General features: G+C 38.3%; 1 protein-coding gene across 4 annotated transcripts in view; it reads left to right on the forward strand.

The window, feature by feature from the left end:
* The window catches only part of CSRNP3 (cysteine and serine rich nuclear protein 3), a 218,588-nt gene that overhangs the window by 174,249 nt on the left and 18,485 nt on the right, over positions 1-25,854 (forward strand). For all 4 annotated transcript variants that reach the window (XM_055119997.1, XM_055119998.1, XM_004601121.2 and 1 more), the window contains one exon: positions 16,141-16,400. In XM_055119997.1, the coding sequence (XP_054975972.1) occupies positions 16,141-16,400 (260 nt within the window). The remainder of the gene's footprint in view (positions 1-16,140; positions 16,401-25,854) is intronic.

A 25,854-nucleotide genomic window follows, 5' to 3' on the forward strand; every position in this document is an offset into this window, starting at 1 on the left:
ACGCACTATGCTATTGCTCCAGCCCCCATTAAATGTTCTTTAGGAAACTTTTGCTTGTAGACTGCAGGGAAAGATTTGTCACTATATTATCTGAATATTATTTTCACAAACTGCAGTAGTTATGATATATGTGCACATAAAGTTGTCATTTTGCAAGAATTAAATGAGTAGAAACCTGTTAATAAATTCCATTCTTTAATTAAACAACTATGTATTGATTATTATCTGTGACCATATACATTTCTATACCTATTGAAAGTCACTGGCCCACAGATCCCTTACACTCAAATTCCACAAATCTTTACTAAGATGAAAGAATGCACTTCTCTGACTCCTCTTTTCCTGGGCCTTTCTCAGTCTGGTGTTTACAAAAACAATATTTAAGTATAATTTCCTGCCACATTTTAGGACAAAAATGTAAACTTGAGGGGCCAGAGCGATAGTACAGTGGGTAGTGCATTTGCCTTGCACACAGCCAACCCGGGTTCTATCCCTATATGGTCCTCCAAGCACCTCCAGGAGTAATTACTGAGTGAAAAGTCAGGAGTAACCTCTAGGCATTGCTAGGCATGATCCACAGAACCAAAAAAAAAACCAAAATTACAAAAAAGTAAACTTGTTGGGTTGAGTGATAGCCCAGAAGATAAAGTACTTACCTTGTATGACATCAACCTGGGATCAAACACAGGCATCCACCTGGTCTCCCAAGTCCCACCAGGATTGATCCTGAACACAGAGTCAGGAGTAAGCCTTGAGCACTTCCTGGTGTGACCCAAAAAACAAACAAAAAACGCAAATTCTTGTTTATTACGCTGTGATAGATCTTCCATTTTGCCCCTATAGAACTTGGGGAACAAGAAGCAGCAGTAGAAATATAGGGCTATACTGCTTGCTGTGCTGTAAATAATAAAGTAGTAGTTTCTGACCCAGGAGTCTTATATCTTTTGGCCCCAACAAGGAAACATGAGCAGAATAACATATTGGCTTAGGGTAAAATCAGTCCGAGACATGGTAAACCTCTACTTCAACTCAACTCCTATCTTAGCCTCTGTTGTTCAAGTTTACCTTTCATTATTATTTCAATTAAAAAATTTCAAATCCTTCTTGTATATTTCTTCTCATGTCTCATAATCTTATCAGCTAAGGCCTTTAACTCAGTCTTTTCATGATTACCATCAAGAGAGATGGTAATCATGCTTTAGATCATGTCTATGCTTTTAAGCTTCACCAGGAATGAACAAAACCTTGAACAAATTAAAACATTTTATTGTTCCAGGACATTCACTGCTTTAAGACAACAATTTAAAACTTAAACAGGCAGAACCTGGGGCTGGAGTGGTAGCACAGTGGGTAGGGTGTTTGCCTTGCACGTGGCCAACACAGGTTCAGTTCCCAGCATCTCATATGTTCCCCAGAGCACTGCCAGGAATAATTCCTGAGTGCAGAGCCAGGAGTAACCCCTGTGCCTCACCGGGTATGACCCAAAACACACACACAAGAAAAGAAAAAGAACCTTTGTATAGACCTAACTTCTATACCATATTATAAAAGCAGAAATTTCAGTCACGTTTTGCTGGAGGTAAGTATCAGTCATATTTTATTGGCCAAATTTTTTCTTTCAATATCATTTTGTATATGCAGATAGTTTTCCCCCTACCAACTTTAGAGGCATGGATTTACAAGTTCATTATTAATAGCTTATTTATAGATTTGCTTGCTATCTTAGGTTTTATGTAAAATATAGCAATCTTTTAATGGTTTCTATATTTTCTTGTTGCTGCAGTTCTGAGGACCAACCTAAGTCGCATCCCATGCCTAGAATGATTTCTAATTCAAAATTATGTGTACCCTTAGACATAAGATGATGTTTTCTCTGCACCCTGAAAGCAGACTATAGACCGAACATGATGGCCACTTAATACCTCTATTGCAAACCACAACACCCAAAAGGAGAGAAAAAGCAAAAGGGAAAGGCCTGCCACAGAGGTGGGGTGGGGAGAGGGGGAACAGAGTAAGAGGGATGCTGAGACCATTGGTGGTGGAAAATGGGCAATGGTAGAGGGATGGATAATTGACCATTATATGACTGAAATGTAAGCATGAAAGCTTGTAAGTCTGTAACTGGACATCACGGTGATTCACTAATAAAAAAAAAAGAAGATGTGTCCTCTCTTTACTACATATTTTATTTTTTCCTGAAAAATACTGAGGAAAAATTGTTACTAGAAATTATAATGGAAGGAAGGCAATATTGACTCTAATTTTAAGGATCAAACTGACTAATAATATCGCTTAAAATGAAGGGGAAAAATGAGGTTTACATAATATAGAGTTATGAAGCTGTACTACAAAATTTATATTAATATTACAAACTAATGGCAAATAAATGAAAACCTTTAAAAAAACTAAGGAAATATATTCAGGAAATTTAAATTTTTATCCCATGGATCAGTTATTTATTCATGAGTGTAATTTAATAGACACTTATCACAGAAATCTTAGGGTCCCAGCAGGGTGTCTTATGCTACGCTTTCCTCCGTCTGGAGGATTCAGTCCTTCTTCTCTGGGTTCTAACAGAACAGAGGGAGCTGAACACCCACTTCTGCTATTAGCATCAAGGGGAAGCTCTTCTGGAAAGGCAGAGAAAAGAGCACTCCGCTTCTCCTGGCGGTTCAGAAAGACTTCCTTTGGGCCGAGACACAGTGCCACAGGCTGGAGCACGTGCTTTGCCTGCAGGGCGCTCTGGTTCCATCTCAGCACTGCATATGTTTCCCAGAGCACTTCCAGGAGTAGCCCCTGGACACAGCTTGATGTAGCCGCAGCTGTCCTCGCCTGCACCCTCCAGAATCTCCCTAGAACTAGCAATCTAAGTTATCTCAATTGTATGTCTGGCACATTTTGAATTATAGTTCAATCAGAGATATTGTGCCTAAGGAATTCCTTTACAGTTTTAAAAATATTAAAACAGTATATGGATGATGAAGACTTAAAGCAAATGCTCAAACTGAAAGACATGCACATGTAGAGAAAAATCATAGACTAACCTTTTATTTCTGCCTTTGACATGAGCACCTCTACCCAGCCACTCACTGAGAATCAGAAACAAGGTCACTACCCAGTCACTCTCTCAGCCTTTTTCATTGTCTTTTCTTTTGTATTTTTTGGGGAGGGGGGAGGTGGCAGCACCTTCAAGTCTCAGGGTTTACTCCTGGCTCTGTGTTCAAAGATTACTTCTAGCGAGTCTTGAGGGACTACATGTGGTCCTGGGGATCTAATTCTGGTCAGCTATGTGGTGCAAGAAAATACCCCACTTGCTATATTCAGTAACTCCAGCCCCTAGTCTCTGCTTTAATTCCAGTCTGTGTCCTAGAATTTCTGTAAATTTAAATTTTTTCAAAGCTGGGGCAAATAAAGTATTAATTGATTTATTCCCTTTCTTTTTAAAAACTATTTGGACTTTCATTTGTGATAAACACAGTGAAAGCTACTTAGAATTTCTGATAAACGCAGAAATCATGCTTCTAGATTCTGCCCTTCCCGAGGAAGTTCCCAAGTTCAAATACATATTCTTGACCTGGTTTTGCTCTCCAGAAAGACTTTTGAAGGGCAACAGAACTGAGTCCCTTGTTGAGGACGCTGCTTTGGTTTGGTTATTGTGGTGGTGGTGGTTGTTGGTAAGGGGTGTTCTGCTCTGGATGATCACGATGTATTAAAGTCGATGAGCTAGATTGTGCAGTCAGATGAAAGAGTGAGCAGCAAAGGCTTTGAGCAGGTGACATTTCATGAAAGCTGCAGTTTAATCCTGCTAACAGGAAAGACACAGGATGCTATTGAGAAAATATGTGAGGCAGGAAAACAGTTAGTTGACTTGAAGAATAGCAAATGTCTCCTGTCATTGTGTGAGAATTTTAATCAAAGGCCTGCCTCATGCAATTTATTTTGCATTGAGATATTCCGTGTCCCCCCAAATATTTCTCCAATGCTGGTAATAAATTGCATTGCCCTCCTGGTTGTAAGAGTGCAGGTATTCTGCTGCGGAGCCATATGGTTCCCATTTATTTTAATGTGTCTTTGACATCAGGAGAATTGCTGAGACAGCAGAGGAAAATGCTTACACCTTGGACTACAGCCAGAACTGCGATTATTTATGGTTAAGAACTACATTTCTTTCCCACTAGTAAGAAACAGTAGGGTTTTAAGAGGGTATCCATGTTGTGTTTTTAATAAAATGAGTGTACAGGTATATATGTTTTAGAAATAACTATCACTTTAGTAGCAGTGAAATTTGTTTCTTACTATGCAATTTAGGGTCTAATTGCACATATGAGAGATTAAGGAAATGAGCTGGGAAGTAAGTGGTATATATTTTCTACTGTAATAAGGGAACATGGCTTTTATTTAGTTTAGCAGGATCACCAAGAGTTTTCTGCATATGGAAAACTTTTCATCTATGATTCTTAAAGCTTTTAAAACAGTAATTATTTATGATATAAATCTGAAATCTTTCAAGAGAAACTGAGAAATGTAAGTGTTCACTAATGTAATCTCTATAATGGAACTTGGCACACATTATAATTCACATTTTAATGGATTACCTTGCGGGGGGTATTTTTGTTTGCTTGCTTGTTTATATGCCATACCTGGTAGTGCTAAGAACCTACTCCCTGTAGTGCACAAGAGACCATGTGGTGCTGAGGATTGAACCTGGTCTTCTCTCATGCGAAACATGTGATCAGCCCTTACAACTAACTATTCAACAGAAAATGTTTGGTTGTTTTTTTTTCTGGTTTTGGAACCAAACCCTGTGGTGTTCTGGGTTTACTCCTGGCTCTACTCAGACATCACTCCTAGCAGTGCTTGGCAAAAATAATACAGTACCAGGGATCAAACTGGGGTTGACTGCCTGCTTCTGTACCATCTCTTTATTCCTATTCCAGGTTTTTTTAAGCAACTAATGTTTTCCAGGTATTAGGAAAGAGTAGTATCCTTTTAATTCACTAGAAATATTACATGCTTACAGTAGAGAAGTATTCTTTAAAATTGAGATGAATGCCTCAATTAATAATGTATTCCCTATCACTGTATCACTGTATCACTGTCATCCCATTGCTCATCAAGTTGCTCTAGCGGGCACCACTAATGTCTCCATTGTGAGACTTGTTGTTACTGTTTTTGGCATATCGAATATGCCACAGAGAGCTTGCCAGGCTCTGCCCTGCGGGCGAGATACTCTCCATAGCTTTCCGGGCTCTCCGAGAGGGGCGGAGCAATCAAACCCAGGTCAGCCACGTGCAAGGCAAATGCCCTACCTGCTGGGCTATCGCACCAGCCCTCATATTCCCTATGTAAAAGATAATTTTGGACTTTGTATAGATTTTAAATTCCTTGGAAACTTAATGATATCTGATAAACATAGTATAAATAGAGAAAAGAACTGATAATGACCAAAATTCTATAAAGTGATTGTTAGCAGTAATAATGTGAGAGCACTAGCTGAGTGTATGGAACAGCAGGAAAAAAAATCACAACTTCCTGTTTGCTTTGGGCAGAAGTGGGAACAGTGCCGATTCAGAAAATTTCTTGAATGTTACCTCATTGTTTTGAACATTTTCCATAAGTATTTTCATTCATAAACTTTATGTGATATAAAGATACAATTGAACCAGAAGGAAGACTGCTTGTCAAACAATTGAATGCCAGACAATAAAATTCTAGGATTAAAATCTGACATTAAACCTGCCATGTAAACTTGTTTGAGCTTAACATTCTTCAGCCCGCACAGAATTGTGTTTGGGGTTGATGTCAGAGCCTCTTGCAAACCCTTCACTTTCCAGATGTTCACTTTTTAGAGTTTCACCTTTTGGATCTCTGTACATGAACAGCAGAGTCAGTGCTAAGTCAATTTCATACAAACAAAATGATCATTTCTTTTCCTTTGCTTAATTTTTGCTCTTTCAGTACTTTGATTTTAAGCTTGTAACTTTAAAATGCAATATTTGTTTTTTCTCTTAACAAGTAGGAGAACAAAATGGCCTTATTTTTATTACGCATAAGATTGGGTGGGGGTGGGGAAGCAGGGCCATTTCTATGTCATCAATAGAAAAGTGTGCATAAAAAAGAGCTGGTTCTAAAAAAATAATCAGTCCTTTTAAGTCAATCATTTAAATTATCTGTGACATTGAAAGTGGAAGGTCAAGGTTTACACTTGATTTTCCTGTGCAGCTTTCTGAGCTTACATCAAAATCCTGCATGGTTCGCCTCCGCCCCCTCACCCATCCCCCACCCCCGCCAATCTGGAAATTGCAAATAGATGATTATACTATTTAGCCACTCTTCTAATGGCAAATTCAGCTTGCCATGTGCTGAGCAGCCTGGGTTATCGCCGTCAGGAGAGACTGGGGAAAGAGCTGTTCGCTGCGTGCTGCGCTGGCTTGCTTGTGTGGATGCAGCCGCACACTGAATGGTTGGCGACGTGACCTGCATGTTCATGATCCTAAACAAAGCTCTAGTCATCCAGCCTCAGGGGTCATCTTATTTATTTAGATTTGTGCTATTATCGTTTTCATTTCAAGCCTTGGATATCCTTGTACATATCTTGGTGCAATATTTAATATTTCAATTTTATATGAGAGGGAGTGTTTTGATTTTGTAAATTAATGATTTAAACAAAAGGGTTTTAAGTTGGCTTATTTTTTCTCAGTCAAAGCGAAGCATGAAAGATGTTATTAGCCTCCAGTGAAATCCATTGTGAATATTTTTGACTTAATATTAGACTGGAAAGTATGTCTCATCTTGTCTATGAATTATAAATCCCGTTCCAAATTCTGCAGAAAGACTAAGGTCAGAATACTTATTGGTTTTATATATGTTAATCATATTTAATATGGTGCAGGCTGCTGCCTTACTAGTATGTAAGTTGGTTGGTTAGTTTAAGATGACAATAAGTGGAATTTAGGGACTTGAGAAAGAATGAGCTGTTTTAAAGCATTTAGAACCATCATTCATACTAGAGTCAAATGCAGACGTGGACTTGGTATTACCAGCATCACAGTAAAAGGGAGATGCTTTTCTTGGATTTTTATTTTTGAGTAATTACTTTTGTAGTAATAAAATCAGTAGTAAAGAAAAAGAAGTCCCTAATTTGCTATTGGATGAACACACATTTTTTTCTTCCCAGTAGTCAATCATGTTTATATTTTCCTAAGGTTAATTTATTTTTTAATTTTATTTTTTTTAATTTTTTTAAAGACTTACAAATTTTTGTGATTAGGTTTCAGTCAAACAATGTTAAAGTACCCTTCCCTCCACCAGTGCCCACTCTCCACCACCCGTGTTCCCAGTGTCCCTCCACCACCCCCATCCCTTCCCAGCCCTTGCCTCTGTGGCAGACTCATTCCCTCTTACTCTCTTCTCCTTTTGGGTGTTATGCTCCAAAATGTTATGCAGTATATGGACTAAGCAGTCATCATATTTGGTCTATAGCCTACTTTCAGCATGCATGTACCATCCCGAGCGAAACCTCCAACCATTATTTACTTAGTGATCTCTTTTCCATCCCACTTGCTTTTTCCCCCAGCACGTGAGATTGGTTTGCAAGCAGGAACACAGACATATTCTTACATTTTCTGCCTCTGTTGCCATCTGATTATCTTCTTAGAAATACAAAGCATTCAATTCCAAAGTATTTGATATATCCTAACATTACCTCTGATATTTCCAATGTTCAGTATAATCTTCACGATAATTCCAATGTTCAGGATAGTCTTCATTTAAATGTATGTTTGTTATTCTTCATAAATATAAAATAACTTGCTGAAAATAAGATAAAATAATAATCAATAGATATTGATTTGACATGACATTGGTAATAGCTAATGGACCTATATTTTACTTATGCAAGGTTTTATATCTCATAATACTTATATCACATCATACTTAAAGGTAGTTTGGATTTTGTTCATGGTTAGAAAGAAAATATTACCAATGAAACTTTAATTTTGCCTCGCATTCATCCATGCACCAAGATGTATCCTTGTAGTCTGAGTAGTTTAATGCACCTGGCTTGCAGGCATAAAACTGCAAGTTTATCCTTAGTGCTACAATATGTGCTGATCACACATGCTGATCACAGCCTCAACAGCTCTGTTGTTTGTGCCAACTCTGCGATCTGAGATCCCCAGCACAAAACTGCAACAGAACCAACGTGTGCAACCGCCACAGCAAAAAAAAAAAAAAAAAAAAACAGGGGGTGGGAGCGGAACTAAAGAACTAAAGAAGATTCGGGAATACTTTGACTAGGACTCACACTGCCAGAATTGCCAACAGGCACAACAATGACAAGTTTGATCAAACCAGTGTATGTGTGTTGTGTGGTGTGTGTGTGTGTGTGTGTGTGTGTGTGTGTGTTCTCTGATCATTACTCCTAAACAGTGAAAGAAAAGAAGAAAGGGAGTAGGGAGAAAAAAAGCAAACATTTCCTTATCATGGGTTAATTTTGCTTCTTGTGTGATTCACTGCCATGCACTACATACTTTAAGTAAAGTCTCCAAAGATATGACCAGGGCAAATATATTCAAGAAAATATGAGGACTAAGAATTTGAGAAATACAAGAGGATAATTAGGAAAGGATCTCTTTTGATAGCAAAGATTCATTCTTAAACAAACTTCTATATTTCCTAATTGTTAGATTAATTTTACTTTGTTTATTTAAGTCTCTTTTCTATTGGTGGGGGGCACACATCTGACTGTGCCCAGGGCCCACTGGTTCTTTGGGGGGGGACCCTATGTGGTGCCCAAGATTAAACCTGGTCAGTCATGTGCAAGGCAAGTGCCCTGCTTACTGTACTATCTCCAGACCTTTAGATTGATTTTAAATACTCCTTGTGGTTAAGATTTGAGACCATGTGAGGGATACCCTAATTGAGCAGAACCAACCATAACAATTGTGTCAAGTTGTAGACAATCGAAAATATGATAACAGAAAATTTGTATAAATCACTTACAAAGATGAAGAGCAGTTTTAATATTAATAGCTCTAACCATTGGAAATTAACATCTAAGATGTTGTGATAATTTCTATACCAAATATTTTCTGGTGATACTAGTTTGTTTGAGGCTTCATTACTTTATAACTGATTTAACCTTGATATGTTCTTCACATGGCAATAAATGCACATTTTCAGAACTCTTGATTCATTTGGATTGTATGATTTAAAAACACCAGTTTTTTTTTTGTTTCGAGGGTGCATTCTGGGCAGTGTTTGGGGAGGTGGAGCATAGAGTACTGGCTGATAAAATATGGACTCTTGTATACAAAGCACGTACTTCAGTTCTTTGAACATATCCCAGGTCCTAAAACAAATTTTGGTTGCCCTGGCTTACCAGAAAAAGACAGGTTAGTTTTTGCATTATCATTCTGCTTCTACCAAATTTCTCACAAATAATTGAAAAATAAATTCAGGACACAAATCATCTGATTTTTTTTTTGAGCACTGTATGTAAGAGAGAAGTATAGCACTGTCGTCCAGTGCAAGAGAAGTATAATATTGATTTTATACCCAAATTGTAGAATTAATAATTGCTAAAATAAGAATTATTAAGAATAATAACTGGAGTAATAGCACAGCGGGTAGGGCATTTGCCTTGCACGTAGCCTACCCAGGTTCGATTCCTCTGTCCCTCTTGGAGAACCTGGCAAGTTCCCGAGAGTATCCCTCTTGCACAGCAGAGCCTGGCAAGCTACCTGTGGTGTATTTGATATGCCAAAAGCAGTAACAAGTCTCACAATGGAGACGTTACTAGTGCCCGCCCAAGCAAATCAATGAACAACGGGACGATGATGCTACAGTGCTATAATAATGAAGAAGATAGCCGATATGCTTAATTTATTAAATTACAAATTTAATATATGTTATAAATTATAGATCTGTGGTATAGTTTCCTGTTTTTATTGTGGTATGATTGATATGTGACATTATGTTCATTTTAAATATACAACAAAATAATTTTATATTTATATATATTGCAAAGGGATAATTATCATAATTAGGTTGGCCATAGTTAAATACTTAGCTACAATTTTTCTGTAATGATGAAAACTTACAAACCTACTGGTTAAGCAACTTTAAGATATGCAATGCAGTATTATTGACTACAGTCACTATGTTGCATATTACTTGAGGTACAATTCTTGCCAGGGATGTGGCTCAGTGGTAATGTCATGCCTACCATTCATCTTTCTCTGACATATTTTTTTTTGCCATCGTTTTCCCAAGGTCTATTTGCATTGGTACAAAATTTTATTCCTGTTTAACATTAGACTGGACCATGAATTTTCAGCCTCTTTGTCCAATTTCATGGCAAAATACAAAATTCTGTTTATTGCTTTCTACCTTTTCAGCTATCAGAACTCCACTGATAGTGGCTGACATCAATAGGGACAAGTGTGCCTTAAGAGGGTGACAAGCATATTGCTCAAGCATTAGCTCCAAAATGACTGCATTGTGTTAGAATCAGTGATCCAGAGTCTAGTCTTCAATTTTATAGGCCCAGATACATGATGGCCTTTGCACATGCAGAGAATGAAACTCCGACAGAATGACACATACCAACCACATTCACAGATAGCTGAAGTTTAAGTCTGCAGCTCATTTGTCTTCAGCATGAATTCCAATTGATGAATCCAATAGATAGTCTGTGTAGGTGTATGAATAGAGTGATTTATGAGTGTGGTAATAAAGCAAAGCCAGTTAAATTTTCTTAGAGCCTAATATGATTCAAATGTGATATTTTGACATACTCATCTCCTCTATGGGAGCAGAATGCCTGTCTTCTCTGAGCTCTGCTCTTAGAAACACCCCATCTGATTCTCAGGTTTTGCTTTCCGTTATTTAAAATAGAAGCCACACCCAGATGCGTGGGAAGGTCGACTCCCAACGATGCTCAATCTGTTGATGTGGGCTTGGCAATTTGGTGCTTAAGAGCTACAATTGCTACCCAAATAGTGCTCACAAGGGAATTAGGGGGTATCATGCAGTGCCAGAGATGGAAATCAGCCTCCACCACTATACCACTTGAGTCATATTCCCAGTCCTGAACATCCACTTTTAACTCGCCCCTCCCACCCTATTTTTAACATGGTATAGTACATATTATTTTATCCACTTACTTCTTTATTCTTGCATTATGAATTACTCAATTTTTCAATTATCTTCTACTTTCATTTTCCAAAGCACCTATCTTGCGATAGGTAGCTTCGGCACATAGCCATTGTCAATGACTCTGTGGTGTTCCTTTCATTTGCAAAGATAAACATTGTCTCCATTTTATGCGATCATTTTATATTAACACCAATATTCCCTAGTGTGTTAACCATAGTGGTATTCTCTGCAGCTGTTTCCTAGTCAGAAAATATGGCATTGCTGCATTTACTTTTGCTTCAGGGTAATAACTGTGAAAGGATAAAAGGAGCTAGAAGACACTAAAAATTAGGATCATGTGTGAAAGAGACTATTTTTCAAAGCAGTTATGAAAGCCACTTTTACCTCCTTTTTTCCTGCTCTTGACCTTTGACTGGCGGTAAAGTGAACATTGAACTCACAGAGATAGAAAGTGGAGTTCAGTCATTCTGCAAAAGGCGCAGATAACTAGGTAGGTACATTAGGGGAAGTTCAGAGTCCCTAAGGCAGATGTACTAAGTGAATTTATTCTATTTTTCCCAGGCTTGAACAACACAGATTATTTTGCGCCTGATTTTATTTTGTGATGTTAGTCAAATTTGGGCCTGCAGGCAAGAGATACCCCATAAAGGCCCATTCTTGCACTCCAATTCAATCACCAGAAGACAAATGTGAGAGCCCCCTAAGTTCAGGAAATAGGTACTTAAAATATGCCACCATCAGGCTGTTTCTATAGTGTTTTTAAACCCTTCCTTTTAAACATATTCCATCGACCGTTGGACATTCTTTCTCCGGTGCTATTTATACTGTGTAAATGCCAAAACAAGCATAAGCACGTGTTTGGATTATAGTCGCTGTGGGTGGTAGGAGCAGGGCTTCTCCTACACACCAGCAGTGTCAGCCATATTCAGAGCCCAGCAAGAGGCTCCTACACTCTGCCCCGACACTCATCTTCAAAACCTTTGAAAATCGTCCCCCACCTCTTTTGTGGGGTTGATTCTGAATGAATTATTGCTCAGTGTAATAATTCATTCAGAAAGTTGAGGAATTCTTTCTATAATTAAAAACACAGGCCCAAAAGCTAAATTTTTAGAAAGGAAATTTGTCTAGAGCAGAGTTGGAGCATTTTCCACTCACAGTGCATTTTCATTTGAGATATGCAGCACTACCAGAAAGACCTGGGTTCATTATGTGTGTGATTCTGAATTAATATTTGGATGTTGTGTGATCCAAACCTTTTGCAGCTCCCACACTCAGTTGTATGACCCCAGGTGGAGTCACAACCCACAATTGTAAGAATGTCGGGGCTAGTACACCATGGATCATGTCAAAATAATTCGCAAGACTGGCAAAATGGGTGACCGTCACTAGGAATATGATCTCTAATAAGCACTACAACCATTATCAGGACACATTATGAGTCTAACCCCCACAGCAAACGTGTGTGTGTGTGTTTGTGCTTATGTGTGTGCACATGCACAGTAAATAAAGCTTTCAACCTCTAAAGAGCACTGTGCCTAAGTGTGAGTACCACAGGCAAGTCACATATGATCCCTGGTTTTTGCAATCATAACAAAGGGAAGGGGAACAAAATTTTAAGGTAAAGATTAAAAATTAAATAATTCATAGCAATGTCTGGTATTTATGATAGCTACTTTATAAAGGAGTGCTCTAAAAGCTGTTATCAATGAATATAAGAGATCTTATCTCAAAGATACTATTTTTTTATACTATCAAGAGTGAAAAACATTTGGAGGTTATCACCCCAAGCCAGAGGCTCTAGTCTGCTATAAGGTAGAGGTTGTCAGATAGCACAACAAATTATTGAGCAGATGATTAGCATTTTGCTTTCTATGGTGACCTTTCACATTTTTAAATATCCCTTATTTTGAGATGATTTAGACATAATTATGGAGCAAATTTAAATTTTTTTTTTTTTTTACAGTTACAGATTTATACACTTTTGTGCTTATACTTCCCTCATACAAAGTTTGGGAACCCATCCCTTCACCAGTGCCCATTCTCCACCACCCGTAAACCCAGTGTCCCTCCCACCCTCCCCAATCCCATCTCCCCCCCACCCTACCCTGCCACTGTGGCAAGGCATTCCCTTCTGTTTTCTCTCTCTAATTAGCTGTTGTGGTAGCAAATTTAAATTTTTTGATCAAATTTTTAAAATACTGCTGAGAGTGTAAGTATGTTACTGTGAAGACTACATAAATAAATGGGAAAAGTATGTACATGCTTGAAAGCAGTTGTTTTTTGGCATCTCTTCTGAAGAAATATAACAAGAGGGAACCTTGGGAAAGCTAAATTATTGCCTAAATGTAATGTTTTTCTTACTTTATAATCTTTGTATAAAAAGATTTTTGCAAAATCTGTTCATTCTGAGTTTATCAAAGGAAATAGGAATGCAGTAGGGGATTTTTTTTGGGGGGATGGGGGGCGTTGACCGGTTTGTTTTGCAAAGATAGCCAACCATCTGCAAAATGTTTGGCACGTGGTAGGTCTGTGGTTTTGTTTGGGGGCTTCCCAGACAGAGCTCAAGAGATCTGAAGCACCTCCAGCACTAATCCAACAAGATCAGTGGTTCAATGCAGTGCCATGGATTTTCTGGCCACTTTGGAGGTGCAAAACATCCTTCAGGGCTGCATTCAGGAGATCCTTTGGTACCATGGATTGAACCAGGTGATGCATATCCTTAATCTCTGTACAATCTCTCCAGCCCAGATCCTTGTTTTTTATTTATTGATAAATCACAGAAGCCTCACTAACCTTGGCTTGACAGTTTTAAGAAAGTGGGGTTGAGACAAAGGAACTTGACTCCTCTTAGGAGAAGTGAAATAAATCCAAAGAGATATTATGGTTACATTTCTTTCAATGCTAATACAGTCTTCCAGAGCAGAACCGTATTTGTAGTCATTATCACCTGATAACCAACAGAAGTAAGTACCAACTGCCATCCTTGTTCAAGTCTCTTAGAGTGGCCTCAGTTTTCTTCTATGATGGCTGGTTCCTCTTGGGCCAGGAACTGAGAATCCTTTTCACCATTCATTATATAATAATTTTACCATCATTATTTCACTTTAGATTGATTTTGGTTTCCTCAAACTGAAAAAAAAATTAGGTAGAGCCCAGGGAGTTATAAGGATAAGATGAAATTGTATATGAAAAAGTTTTTTACAGAGACCAGTACTTGGGAACATTTCACAAATGTTAGCTTAGTTTATTTTTGCCACCCAAAGACTTCATCTCAGTTCTTTGTTTCTATTTTTCTACTTGAGTCTGTATATTCAATTCTAGGACTGCCAGAACAAAGTAATTAACTAAGAACAACAGAAATCTCTTGTCTTAGTCTGGATACTAGAACATTGAAATCAGAGTTGAGAGAGCCAATCTTCCTCTGATGCCTATAGGGGAAGGATATTTTCTTCATTTTTCTCTTCTGGGATTCCCAGATAATTTTTGGCTTTTCTTAACATCATTCCAATCTACACAACTTTCTCCCTCTCTCTCTTTATATCATCACTTTCAAATAGCTGTCCAAATTTTCCCTTTTTATATTGATAATTCTATTGTTTTAGGGATACACTAATGGCTGCACCTTAAATTGATTACCTTTACAAAAATCTTATTTCTTAATAAAATTGTATTCAGGGTATTAAGGGTTAGAACTTTAGCATATTTATAGAGGAAGAGACAGAATTCGCTCTAAAACTACATGATTCTATACCTTTAAGTTTTATTCAGTATACCTTCCTTCCCAATGGCAAATTCTCATATAATATGGCATAGTAGTGGCTGTAGCTCTGTCACTATCTGCATTGAGAAAAGGATTCTTCATGTCTAGGTTACTTCAGTGGAAATTAAAAGGGTTTGGGTATATGATGTTTTTATGCCATACAATTTGAAAAGTTCTCCATTGTAATGTGTCTCTCTGTCTTTCAATGAAACCATGTATGTCAAACTTCCATGGTGACCTGGTCTTGAAACCCTAGTAACTAATAAGATTTCCATATACCTCATGATATTTTCAATTATTTAAATGTATAGATAAATTAAAATCCAAATCTGAATTGTTATTTAATGAGATCAAATGAATACTTTGTTAGATTTTGATTCTAAAAAAAAATATCTAACTGCCTAGGTACCAATGTTGAGTCATTTTTTGTGTTTTTGATTGCTTTTTGTAACTTTCCAGTATTCATAAACAAACAAGAGTTTCTTTGTTGGAAGGAGTACAATGAAATGCTAGGGATCAAATGTAGGAATTCTACATGGAAATAAAGAGTACCAAAGAACTTTTCTTTTTTTTTTTTTTTCAAGTACCCACCGTGGGCTGGAGCGTTAACACAGTGGATAAGGCATTTGCCTTGCACGCAGTCAACCTGGGTTTAGTTCCTCCGCCCCTCTCGGAAATCCCGGCAAGCTTCCGAGAATATCTCACCCACTCGGCAGAGCCTGGCAAGCTGCCCATGGTGTATTCGATATGCCAAAAAAACAGTAACAACAAAGTCTCACAGTGGAGATATTACTGGTGCCTGCTCGAGCAAATCGATGAACAACGGGATGACAGTGACAGTGACCCACCATATCTAAATAATATCCAAAGTATAATGGTTATAGTTTGTATTATGTTCTTTAAGTATACCACCTTACAACTCCTCTGAAAATAGTAAAATGATAATTCAGAGTATGTTAAAATTAATTCTGTCACTGAGTCATAGGTTAATGGCAACTTTCCTGAAAGTTTGCTCAGGTTACTGGTATAGAAGTATTTTAAAAGATTTAAGACAAGATGTTGGAAACTATGTTAGCTCTGGCATATAACACTTTGAAGTATCTCTTAACCACAAAAGGTTCACTATAGATTTAGAATCCTCATGCCTTATTTTCTAATCTTTTGCCTCACTTGAAAATGACTGCCTTGGGTAATTACTGATTTTTTTCTTTCTCTTTCAGCTTCCTCCATCCTCAAAAGGGAGAAGCGCCTGAGGACCAAAAATGTGCATTTTAGTTGTGTCACTGTGTATTACTTCACCAGAAGGCAAGGCTTCACGAGTGTGCCCAGTCAAGGAGGCAGTACCCTGGGCATGTCCAGCCGACACAACAGTGTACGCCAGTATACTCTGGGTGAATTCGCCCGAGAGCAGGAGAGACTGCACCGGGAGATGTTGAGAGAACACCTCCGAGAGGAAAAACTGAACTCTTTAAAACTAAAGGTAAAAAACAAAACCCATTATTAGACATTCATTTCTTTCTAAGTCTTACATTCTGGTGCTGGGGGAAGCATGTGGTACCTAGGACTGAATTTAGGACTCTCACTTACAAAGCCTGCTTAGCTCTTCAACCTGAGTTAATGCATTATATGTATGCTTTATTAGTGTAATTTACACAACAGACTACCTATTGTGACTTCCTCATCTCCCTCTGCCCAATGCATTTTGAATCACACCCAGCAGTGCTTACTCCTGGCTCTGCATTCAAGAATAATTCCTGGAGGGACTCAGAGGATGATACTTGGTACTAGGGGTCACACTTGGTCACTTATGTGCAAGGAAAGTACTCTGTCTCCCCAGCCCAGCCCTGTGACCTCTTCCTTTTTTTAATGGAAGTAATGTGAAAAATTTAACCTGGCAAGTTTAATTCATTCTGTAAATATTTGTTGTGTAATTTATAGGACATTAAAACCTACACTTAAGTTGAGTCTAATTAGATTGAAAATTAGATGTGGTCCATTCTCTCCTGAACTTACATAGTAATAGAGAACAAAGATGTTTATCTTGTGTCAAGTGAAATAAAATCCCAGTCTCCAAAGACTACAATGGAGAGTTGCAATGGACGGTGATGATATCTATCTGGGAGTTGATGCCATCTAACAGATCACACATATTCCACAAAGAAGTGATGAGAGTGGGGACTTGGCTCTGTAGGAGAGTACTTGCCCTGTTTGTGTATGGTCCTGAGTTTGATTATAGCACCACAGAACAAACAAAGAAGCTTAAAAAAACAGCATTGACCTGAAATATGAATAAATAAATTGGCAAAAGGATATGCAAGGTTGGTTCAAGCAGCAGAAAGAGTCAGAACTGCCTTGTGGAGAGAAGAAGCTTAGTGAACTTACAAAGGCTGGTGTGAACTAAGCAGTGATATGAGTGAAGAAACAGAAAGTGAATGTGCTTTTAAAATGACATGATGATTTTTCCTCTTTATCCTAAGAAGTCATCTGAGAGTTTTCAGCATAGAATGGGGTGATAGGGATGTTATAATCAAACCCATGCTATGATGTGAGAATTTTTGTGCCTGGAGCATCAATGTTGTGATGTGGGAATCTATGGTAGGTGGAGTTAGACAGTTAAGAGATAATTACAGTAGTCCAAGAGAGAGCTAGTAGTAGGTGAGATTAGGGGAGATAATCAGAGAGTAATGGATTGTGGGTGGTTTCATTTTTCTCTGTGACAAGGATAAGACAAGAAATTCTGGAGATTGAGGAGAAAAGAGATAGGCTAATTAAGTCACTTTTTGACAAAACTGATTTTGAGAAGATTTTCAGTTACTGAAAAATCTCGGGGATGTCCAGATGAAGAAATCTATTGCTGGGTTCCATTAGAAATTAATGAAGAAAAACACAACTCAAGAAAATGACTTCCATCTCCTAGAAACATTGCACCTGTATTAGTCCAACCTGGTGATACATAGCAAACACTTCCCCATTAATATCTAATGACAAAGTAATATTTTTAGGGTAATTCAAGTCACTATATATAAATGTTAGCTGAAAACCCTAAGAACCCTTGCATTACCTATAACTTTAATTTTTATTGTAAAAAAAAAAAACCAACACAGGTGTGATGTATGCTTCAGAGCCCTAGATCTAGTATCTAGTAGAATTTGTTTGGGTTTTGTTTGATTGGTTGGTTTTTGTATTTTGGAATTTATGTGCATGCCACATTTTCATCTGCACAACAGGGGAGTTGTGGTTTTGAAGAGCTGGGGATCTATACTTCTAGAACCAGAAGATCTATTACGGTGAACTTTGAAGTACATTAAAGATGCAATTGATATTTGAGGAAGCCACACACCTCCAGAATCCCTTCTCTGTGTCATGCTGTGATATATTTTGATACTCTAATTTGTATTCAATGACAATTTTTTTTTCACAAACCCATGCAAAAATTTCCTATTATTATTTAATTTTTCACTGTGCTTAGTGTTGAAAGTTTGAAAGGCAATCATCTGAGTGGGTGTCACATCATGGTTTGTCATTGATAAATGAAAACATACAGTTTGGTGAGGATATATATCAAAGCCAGGAAGTTATGCTTCCAAATGAATACTGAGCAAAAAAGATAATAAGGTGATCTCGTCTTAGCCATACTACACTCAAAGTATTTACAAACTGAGAACTATATATCCTGTGTTACATATAAAACTAATAAGAGATTGCAACAATGTGAATGAGTTCATTAAAAACCTAAAGAGAATTTATGAAGGAACACTTAGATATATAATTGTGATTCTTCTATTATATCAATTCGCTATGAAAAAACATTTAATTTCCTCTCTCCTCCCACTTCATGCTGTTATATAGTCGTTGTGGTAGATTGAGGTTTCTCTGACTGTTGTGCCCACACATTTTAGCTGTAGTGGTGGAGGCCAGCCACAAGTCAGGTTGTGGCTCAACCTCAGTACTCACCAGGTTTTGCATTCCTTTAGTTGTGATGTTTGTACGCATGCTCACCGGATTCACACTCTGACTAGAGACCAACAGGTTTCGGTTATGGTCACCATGATGCTCATTCATAGGCTCACCAGATGTCATACTTCTGACCACGGCACTTGCACATCCATTCAGTTGTTATGGTCACCTGCATTGCAACCCTTTTTTGGTGATGTTTCCACATACCTGGCAGCTGAAAATCGCTTGTGACGACAGAAATCTTAGATAACAGAACTGCCAGAATCTCATCTATTGCATGAGAAACACTAAGGATTTAGACTCGTGATTATACACTCTTAATGCTGGTACTCTATGCCACTGCACTATTCTTTTTAAATCTTATATTAATTTTCATCCCTTATAAAGTATTATGGCCTGACTTGCCGCTGCTCCACTATCCAGGTGAGGCTGGCCTATGACTGACATCACTGGGCCTGATCCTGAATAGAAGGCAAGAACCCCTTCTGCCTAGTCCCCACAGTCTCCAAACCCAAGCTGTGTCATGTAATCAAACCCACACCACAGCCCCTGAAGTGACAGATCTACTCAACAAATTGCACACTGCTCACAGTAATTCTTTCCATCATTTGTTGAAGACAGACAGGGAAGAAACTGAGCAACCTCAGCCTATCCTGTCAGCATTTTCCAGGGGGCTTAACTACAGTGACTTACCCCATAACAGCAAGAACACTAGAAAACCAGCGAGAAAGATCCACCAAGCTCAATAAGTGAAATAAGATCACCAAAGGCATAAACACTAGTAAATCCTCAGAAAATGTCTTTAGTGACAATATCATTAGAATAGTCAATGAGTCCAAATAAATAGTAGCATAAGTAGTGATAAAAATATGAATCGAAATGGAAAAAAACTACTATAATCAGAAATGATAGAAATAAAGAATATGATAGGTGATATAAAAGTCTTAGAAGTTCTGAACAGCAGCATAAAAGAAGCTGAATAAAAGATTGAGGTTCCAAGATGAGAAGATGGAAACCTCTAGGAAACAGCAGGAAGTGGAAGTGAAAAGAAATGAACAGCATACCATAGAACAGGGTGGGTCGTCTGGGTTTCTAGTCCCTGACGTTCCATTTGCTCTCAATGGAACGAACATCTTCAAATACAGCAGCTATGTGTACCTGGGTCGAGAACTCAACATGAGGAACAACTTGGTGCCAGAACTGCACAGGAGGAAGAGACCAGCATGGAAGGCTTTCAAGAGCAACAAAGAAGTGGTTAAGAGGAAAAAGAACCTCCAGCTCCGGGCACATCTTTTCGAATCCATCGTTCTTCCTGCACTAACATATGCCTCAGAGACCTGGCTCCTATGAAAACAGGATGAGAACACTATTTGGGTCTCCCAAAGATGAATGGACAGAGCTATGCTTGGAGTATCACATTTCACTCAAGTGAGAGAAGGAATCTGGAGTTCCAACCTCCTTTGAAGGTCAAGAATCAGGAACTCTGTCTCATTTGCCAAGGCATCAAAAGTCAGATGGTCCGGTCACATAATTGCAATTCAGAGACGACCACTGGACTAGAGTTGTTAATGACTGGATTCCACAGGATGTCAAAAGACAGCATGACTGCCCACCAACAAGATGGTCAGACTTCTTCGTGAAAACCCAGAATGAACAGTTTGAGGCTCTTCCTGTTCCTGGAGCAAGCAGATACCATTGGGCTACACTAACATGCGACAGGGACGAATGGAGACGTACTGGTGCCCGCTCAAGCAAATCGAAGATCAACAGGAAGACAAGTGGTACAAGTGATGCCATAGAACAAATTATGAGTTCAAGAGGAACAATGTAACAATCAGTGGAGTCCCTGAAGAATAGAAAGGCAAATGTTATGAAGAAACAATGAAGAAATCATCTATAAGAATTTGCAATTTCCCACATTGGGGCTGGAGCAATAGCACAGCGGGCAGGGCGTTTGCCTTGCACGCGGCCGACCCGGGTTCGATTCCCAGCATCCCATATGGTCCCCTGAGCACCGCCAGGGGTGATTCCTGAGTGCAGAGCCAGTAGTAACCCCTGTGCATCGCCAGGTGTGACCCAAAAAAAAAAAAGAATTTCCCACATTGAATATTACACAAAGAAAGATCCAAGAGGCCCAAAGGGTTCCAGCAAAAATAGACTCAATTAGGAAACTCCAAAACACATTGCTTTCAAAATGACAAAATCCAAAGATAGACAGACTACTGGAAGAAGCAACATAAAAAAAAATAAGAACTTACATACAAAGGAAAGCCATAAGATAAACAGCAAATCTGTCTAATGAAACTCTGAAGGAGATAGTGCCAAAACTCAACATAATGAACAGCTCACCAAGAATACTCTATCCAGCTAGAGTATCACTCAGATTTGAAGGAATGACACAAACCTTCATGGACAGGCAATAGTCTAGGGAATTAATAGCCTTTAAGCCCATTTTGAATGAAACATTAAAAGAGATTCTCTAAAGGACATGACAAACTTCCTAACATGTGGCATTGAGTATGGCACACACTAATAGTGTATATGATTGCCTAAGACTAGATTAAAAAAGGTATATTTATCCCTAGTCTGCTAATGGATTTTATATATGTTGAATAATTAATTAATGTCTTACTTATATTGGTTAAAATCACTTAGCAATCAACCATCATAAACTGACTTTTATTGATGTATTTTCTGATAATTCCTTTGGCCATTCCTTTAAGTTTTGTTGGAGTGAGTAATATAAAATAAATTTGTTATTTGCCTGCCAAGGGGATAGACTGGGGGGTGGAAAAGAACCTCCCCAGGGTGATATTGGTGGTGGGATTGGCGTTGGAACATTGCATGCCTGAAACATCTCTGTTATGAACAACTTTTTACATCACAGTGTCTTCATAAAAATTAAAAGAAAATATAAATTATGTACTAGTGTGATGGACTGGAGCGATAGCACAGCAGGTATGGTGTTTGCTTTGCACAAGGCCAACCCGGGTTCAATTTCTTAATCCCTCTCGGACAGCCCAGCAAACTACTGAGAGTATCCTGCCCACACAACACAGCCTGGCAAGCTACCCGTGGCGTATTCAATTTGCCAAAAACAGTAAAAAGAAGTCTCACAATGGAGACATTACTGGTGTCCACTCAAGCAAATCAATGAATAATGGGATGACAGTGCCACAGTACTACTAGTGCGATACATCAGAGGATTAGTGCACATGCTCTGTATGCAGGAGACCCAGGTTCAGTCCCTGAAACTGCATGGTCCCCTGAGCACCACTAGGTAAGCCCAAATCAAGCCAAACCAAAATAACCCAAAACAGTAACATAAATGGATGTATACATTTAATGAATAAACTTAATTGAGGGTTCTTGTCTAAGGTTATTTAAAATCAATCAGCAATCAAAAAACATTAGTTATCCAAAAATTTCACTCTAATTCTAGAAGTGTCACATTTAGTATAATATTTATTTTAAATATCTATTTTTCATACATACATTTCTTATATTATGAAGTTCTTATATATAAGAACTTTCTCTTTCCGCTGTGCTTCCATGCCTTTCCAAGATATGTTTCTATATTCCAAATTGAAATTCTTTTGTACAATGGTACCTTCTCCCATAGGGTCTTTTTTTTTTTCTTTTTGGATCTCACTTGGTGATGCACAGGGGTTACTCCTGGCTTTGCACTCAGGAATTACTCCTGGCAGTCCTCAGAGGACCATATGGGATGTTGGGGATTAAACCTAGGTCCACCGCATGCAAGGCAAACACCCTACCCACTGTGCTATCGCTCCAGCCCCACCATGGGGCCTTAATGGCGAGGAAATCGATGAACAAGAGGATGATAGTGATGATATGATAGTGATAGTGAAATTACTTCTTAGCAATTAAACAACTGTGAAGTACATATGTTGAGAAATATTTTCATTTAGGCTGTAGAAAACAACCAATTCTATTTTGGTGATTCAAGCATGTCTTTTATTCTTGGTGGTGTTGATATTCCAAAAATAGAGAAAGTTGAATAAAGTGCAAGTCCCTAAAAGAAATAACTAGCTTTAGATTTCTAAATTACAGAGCACAGTTCTTTTTCTCTGTCAGACTCATTCAAACATGTCATACTCTTCACAGTAATCAAGGCAGTCATCTTAATACCATACTCTTTATACAAATTAAGTGTTTAGATTTCATCATCTGCACCACATTGTTGAACAATTAGATTAGTTTTTATTCCCATTTCACATTTATCTGCAAAGTGCATTAAGCAACCATTTGTATGTTTCATAGAGTCCTGACTTCCCAGTTGCCTCTGGGTTATATCTTACCAAATTTTACTACCTTGTAAAAATTTAATTTCAGTTTCACAGGTCTTGATTGACTTCTTTTCCTCTGTTTTTTTTTTTTTAACCTTGCTTCTTCTTCCACTTCTATCAGAAATCAAGGTTTCCACCCAGGTACTATATTCAATGCCTTTTCCACGATTATTCACTTTTTTCCATTTTTCAGTTATTACTTAAGCAGTGCTTGGTTGTTTGCTCTCTTTTCTCACCAAAAAAAAAAAAAGTTGCCATAGTGGCAGACTTAATATAGTATATACAGATGTTGATTTATGATGATGCACACCTGAAACTTATAAAACATTATGCTACAATGTTATTTTGATAAAAATTTATTTAAGCAAAAAGAGTTTCCAGATGTTAGCTCTTACTTTAATGATCCACATCTAAAAAATCTCTATCTAAATCTTCTTCATCTCAAGCCAAGATTTATGACTGTGCTTTGTTCTTTTAGTGATTTATCCAGTAACTATTTCTCCACCTCTAGCCCCAGTCCTGCCCTTTATGACCTTTCAGCAGCCTTATGATTTAACTAAACTCCAGGTAAAGTTCCTAAATGCCTTAGGAAATATGAGAGATTAGGGATTTGTGAGAGATAGTAGATATAGGCTATTATCTCATACCTATAGTTTCCAAATGTTTGGGTGGGTTTCTAATTATTTCCACATACTATCGTTCTTTATTACATGAGTCAAAGCCAGCTAGTCATGGTATTTTTAAATTCCCTTATCCCTATAGAACTTCACTGTAAAACTCTGCAGGGATTTCTCACAAGCATGCTTCACATCAGTGCTTCCAGAATGCATCCAAATGTAGACCTACTCCAGTGACAAATGGAAAACTTTGATATCCCAAATACTTGCCATGTCATATGCGCAGCTGCTTTTAACAAGCACAAGAGAATATACCTAACCAAAGTGATGGACTGAAAATGGGCTTTAGTCCTGCATTCTAAAATACAATATACTAAAGAATAAAATATTCCTAAAGATTGCTGGTATTTGCATTTAAATAGAACCATTAAATAGGTATAACAATAATATTCTCAAATAAACATTGACTTTCTTGGACAGAAGACTTTGTAAAGTGAGTTAGGTGCTTGCCTTGCACACAGTTAATCCAGGTTCACTCCCAAGCGCCTCATATTGTCCCCCAAGTGCTGCAAGGAGTGATCCCTGAACGAAAAGACCTGAAAAAAGTCAAGTGGGGTCAAAAACCACATTTTTAAAAAACTGACATAGTTCCGGAGAAGTCAACTAAACTGATTCACCTGGGTAAATTGTGAGGAATATCCAGTGACTATGCTGGTGGCAGCTTGCTAAAGTTAATCACTAGCTTGTATAGTCTCCTGCCCCCATGCCTAGCTGTCTTCACCTGTGGCCCCTCGGAGGGGAGTGGGTTGAGTTTCCCTCACTGCCTAGAGCAGAGCTCTGGCAGCTGAAGACCTCCGGAACACAGCCACAGCCATGCTCAAGGCCAATCTCCACACACTCAGACAAGCCTCATGCATGAAGGAACTGGCAGAGGAACCCAGGTGTGTGGGACCTGGGGCTGAGATCTCCAAGCCTGCTCAGATAAGGACTGGGCCTCCTCCACCCAGTTCCCCCTTTTTTCAGTAGCTAGGCAGTCACACCCAAGGACTGCCCCCAGCTGCCGTGTAATCCCATTAGCGGCCAAGATCCAGAGACTATAAAGCAAAGCTCCAGCTGAAATGCTCAATGAAAGCGTGGCCACATTCATGGCTGCTCGGTCTCTTATTGTCTAGTTCTTCTCTCGGAGAAACTTGCAAGCTACCAAGAGTATCCTGCCCGCATGGCAGAGCCTGGCAAGCTCCAAGTAGCGTACTCAATATGCCAAAAACAGTAACAATGATGGGTCTCATTCCCCTGACCCTGAAAGAGCCTCCAATGGGGCACCGTTGGAAAGATAAGTAAAGAGAGGCTGCTAAATCTCAGGGCTAGGATGGAGAGATTACTGGCCCCCGCTGGAGCAAATCAATGAACAAAGGGATGACAGTGATACCATAATATATGTATATACAAAACAATATATATATACATATATATATATCTTTTCTTGTAACATGAAACTGGCTGTGATAAAAACCATAAGACTGACAAACACAGCTAATTAGATTTTTTTCTTTTTTTCTGTTAAATATTTTCTAGAACACTATAAGATTCATTTGGCTTATTAGTCAAAATGAATTTTCCTGTTCCTTTTGAAACAGGAAATGTTGCTCTAAACCAGAGGAGAGGATAATAAAATGTATAGAGTTTACACCTTAACTTTATTGCCTTTCTGGTAAACTTTTGCAGTGATATGTAAGCCAAAGAATCATTGTAACTTAAGTTGTTAAAATTCTTGTTGGCTGACAAAACAAGATTTGTCAGCATGGTTATTTCAATGAAAGAATAATTAGTTATTATTTGTCACCTATAATTAATAGGTGGTTAATCACTGTATCTCTATCATCCTATTGCTCATCAAATTGCTTGAGCAGGCACCAGTAACGTCTCCATTATGATACTTGTTGTTACTGTTTTTGGCATATCGAATACGCCATGGGTAGCTTTCCAGGCTCTACCATGCAGGTGAGATACTCTCGGTAGCTTACTGGGCTCATCAAGAGGGATGGAGGAA

The sequence above is a fragment of the Sorex araneus genome, chromosome X (assembly GCF_027595985.1).
Source record: "Sorex araneus isolate mSorAra2 chromosome X, mSorAra2.pri, whole genome shotgun sequence".
In the NCBI taxonomy this organism is placed as follows: Eukaryota; Metazoa; Chordata; class Mammalia; order Eulipotyphla; family Soricidae; genus Sorex; species Sorex araneus.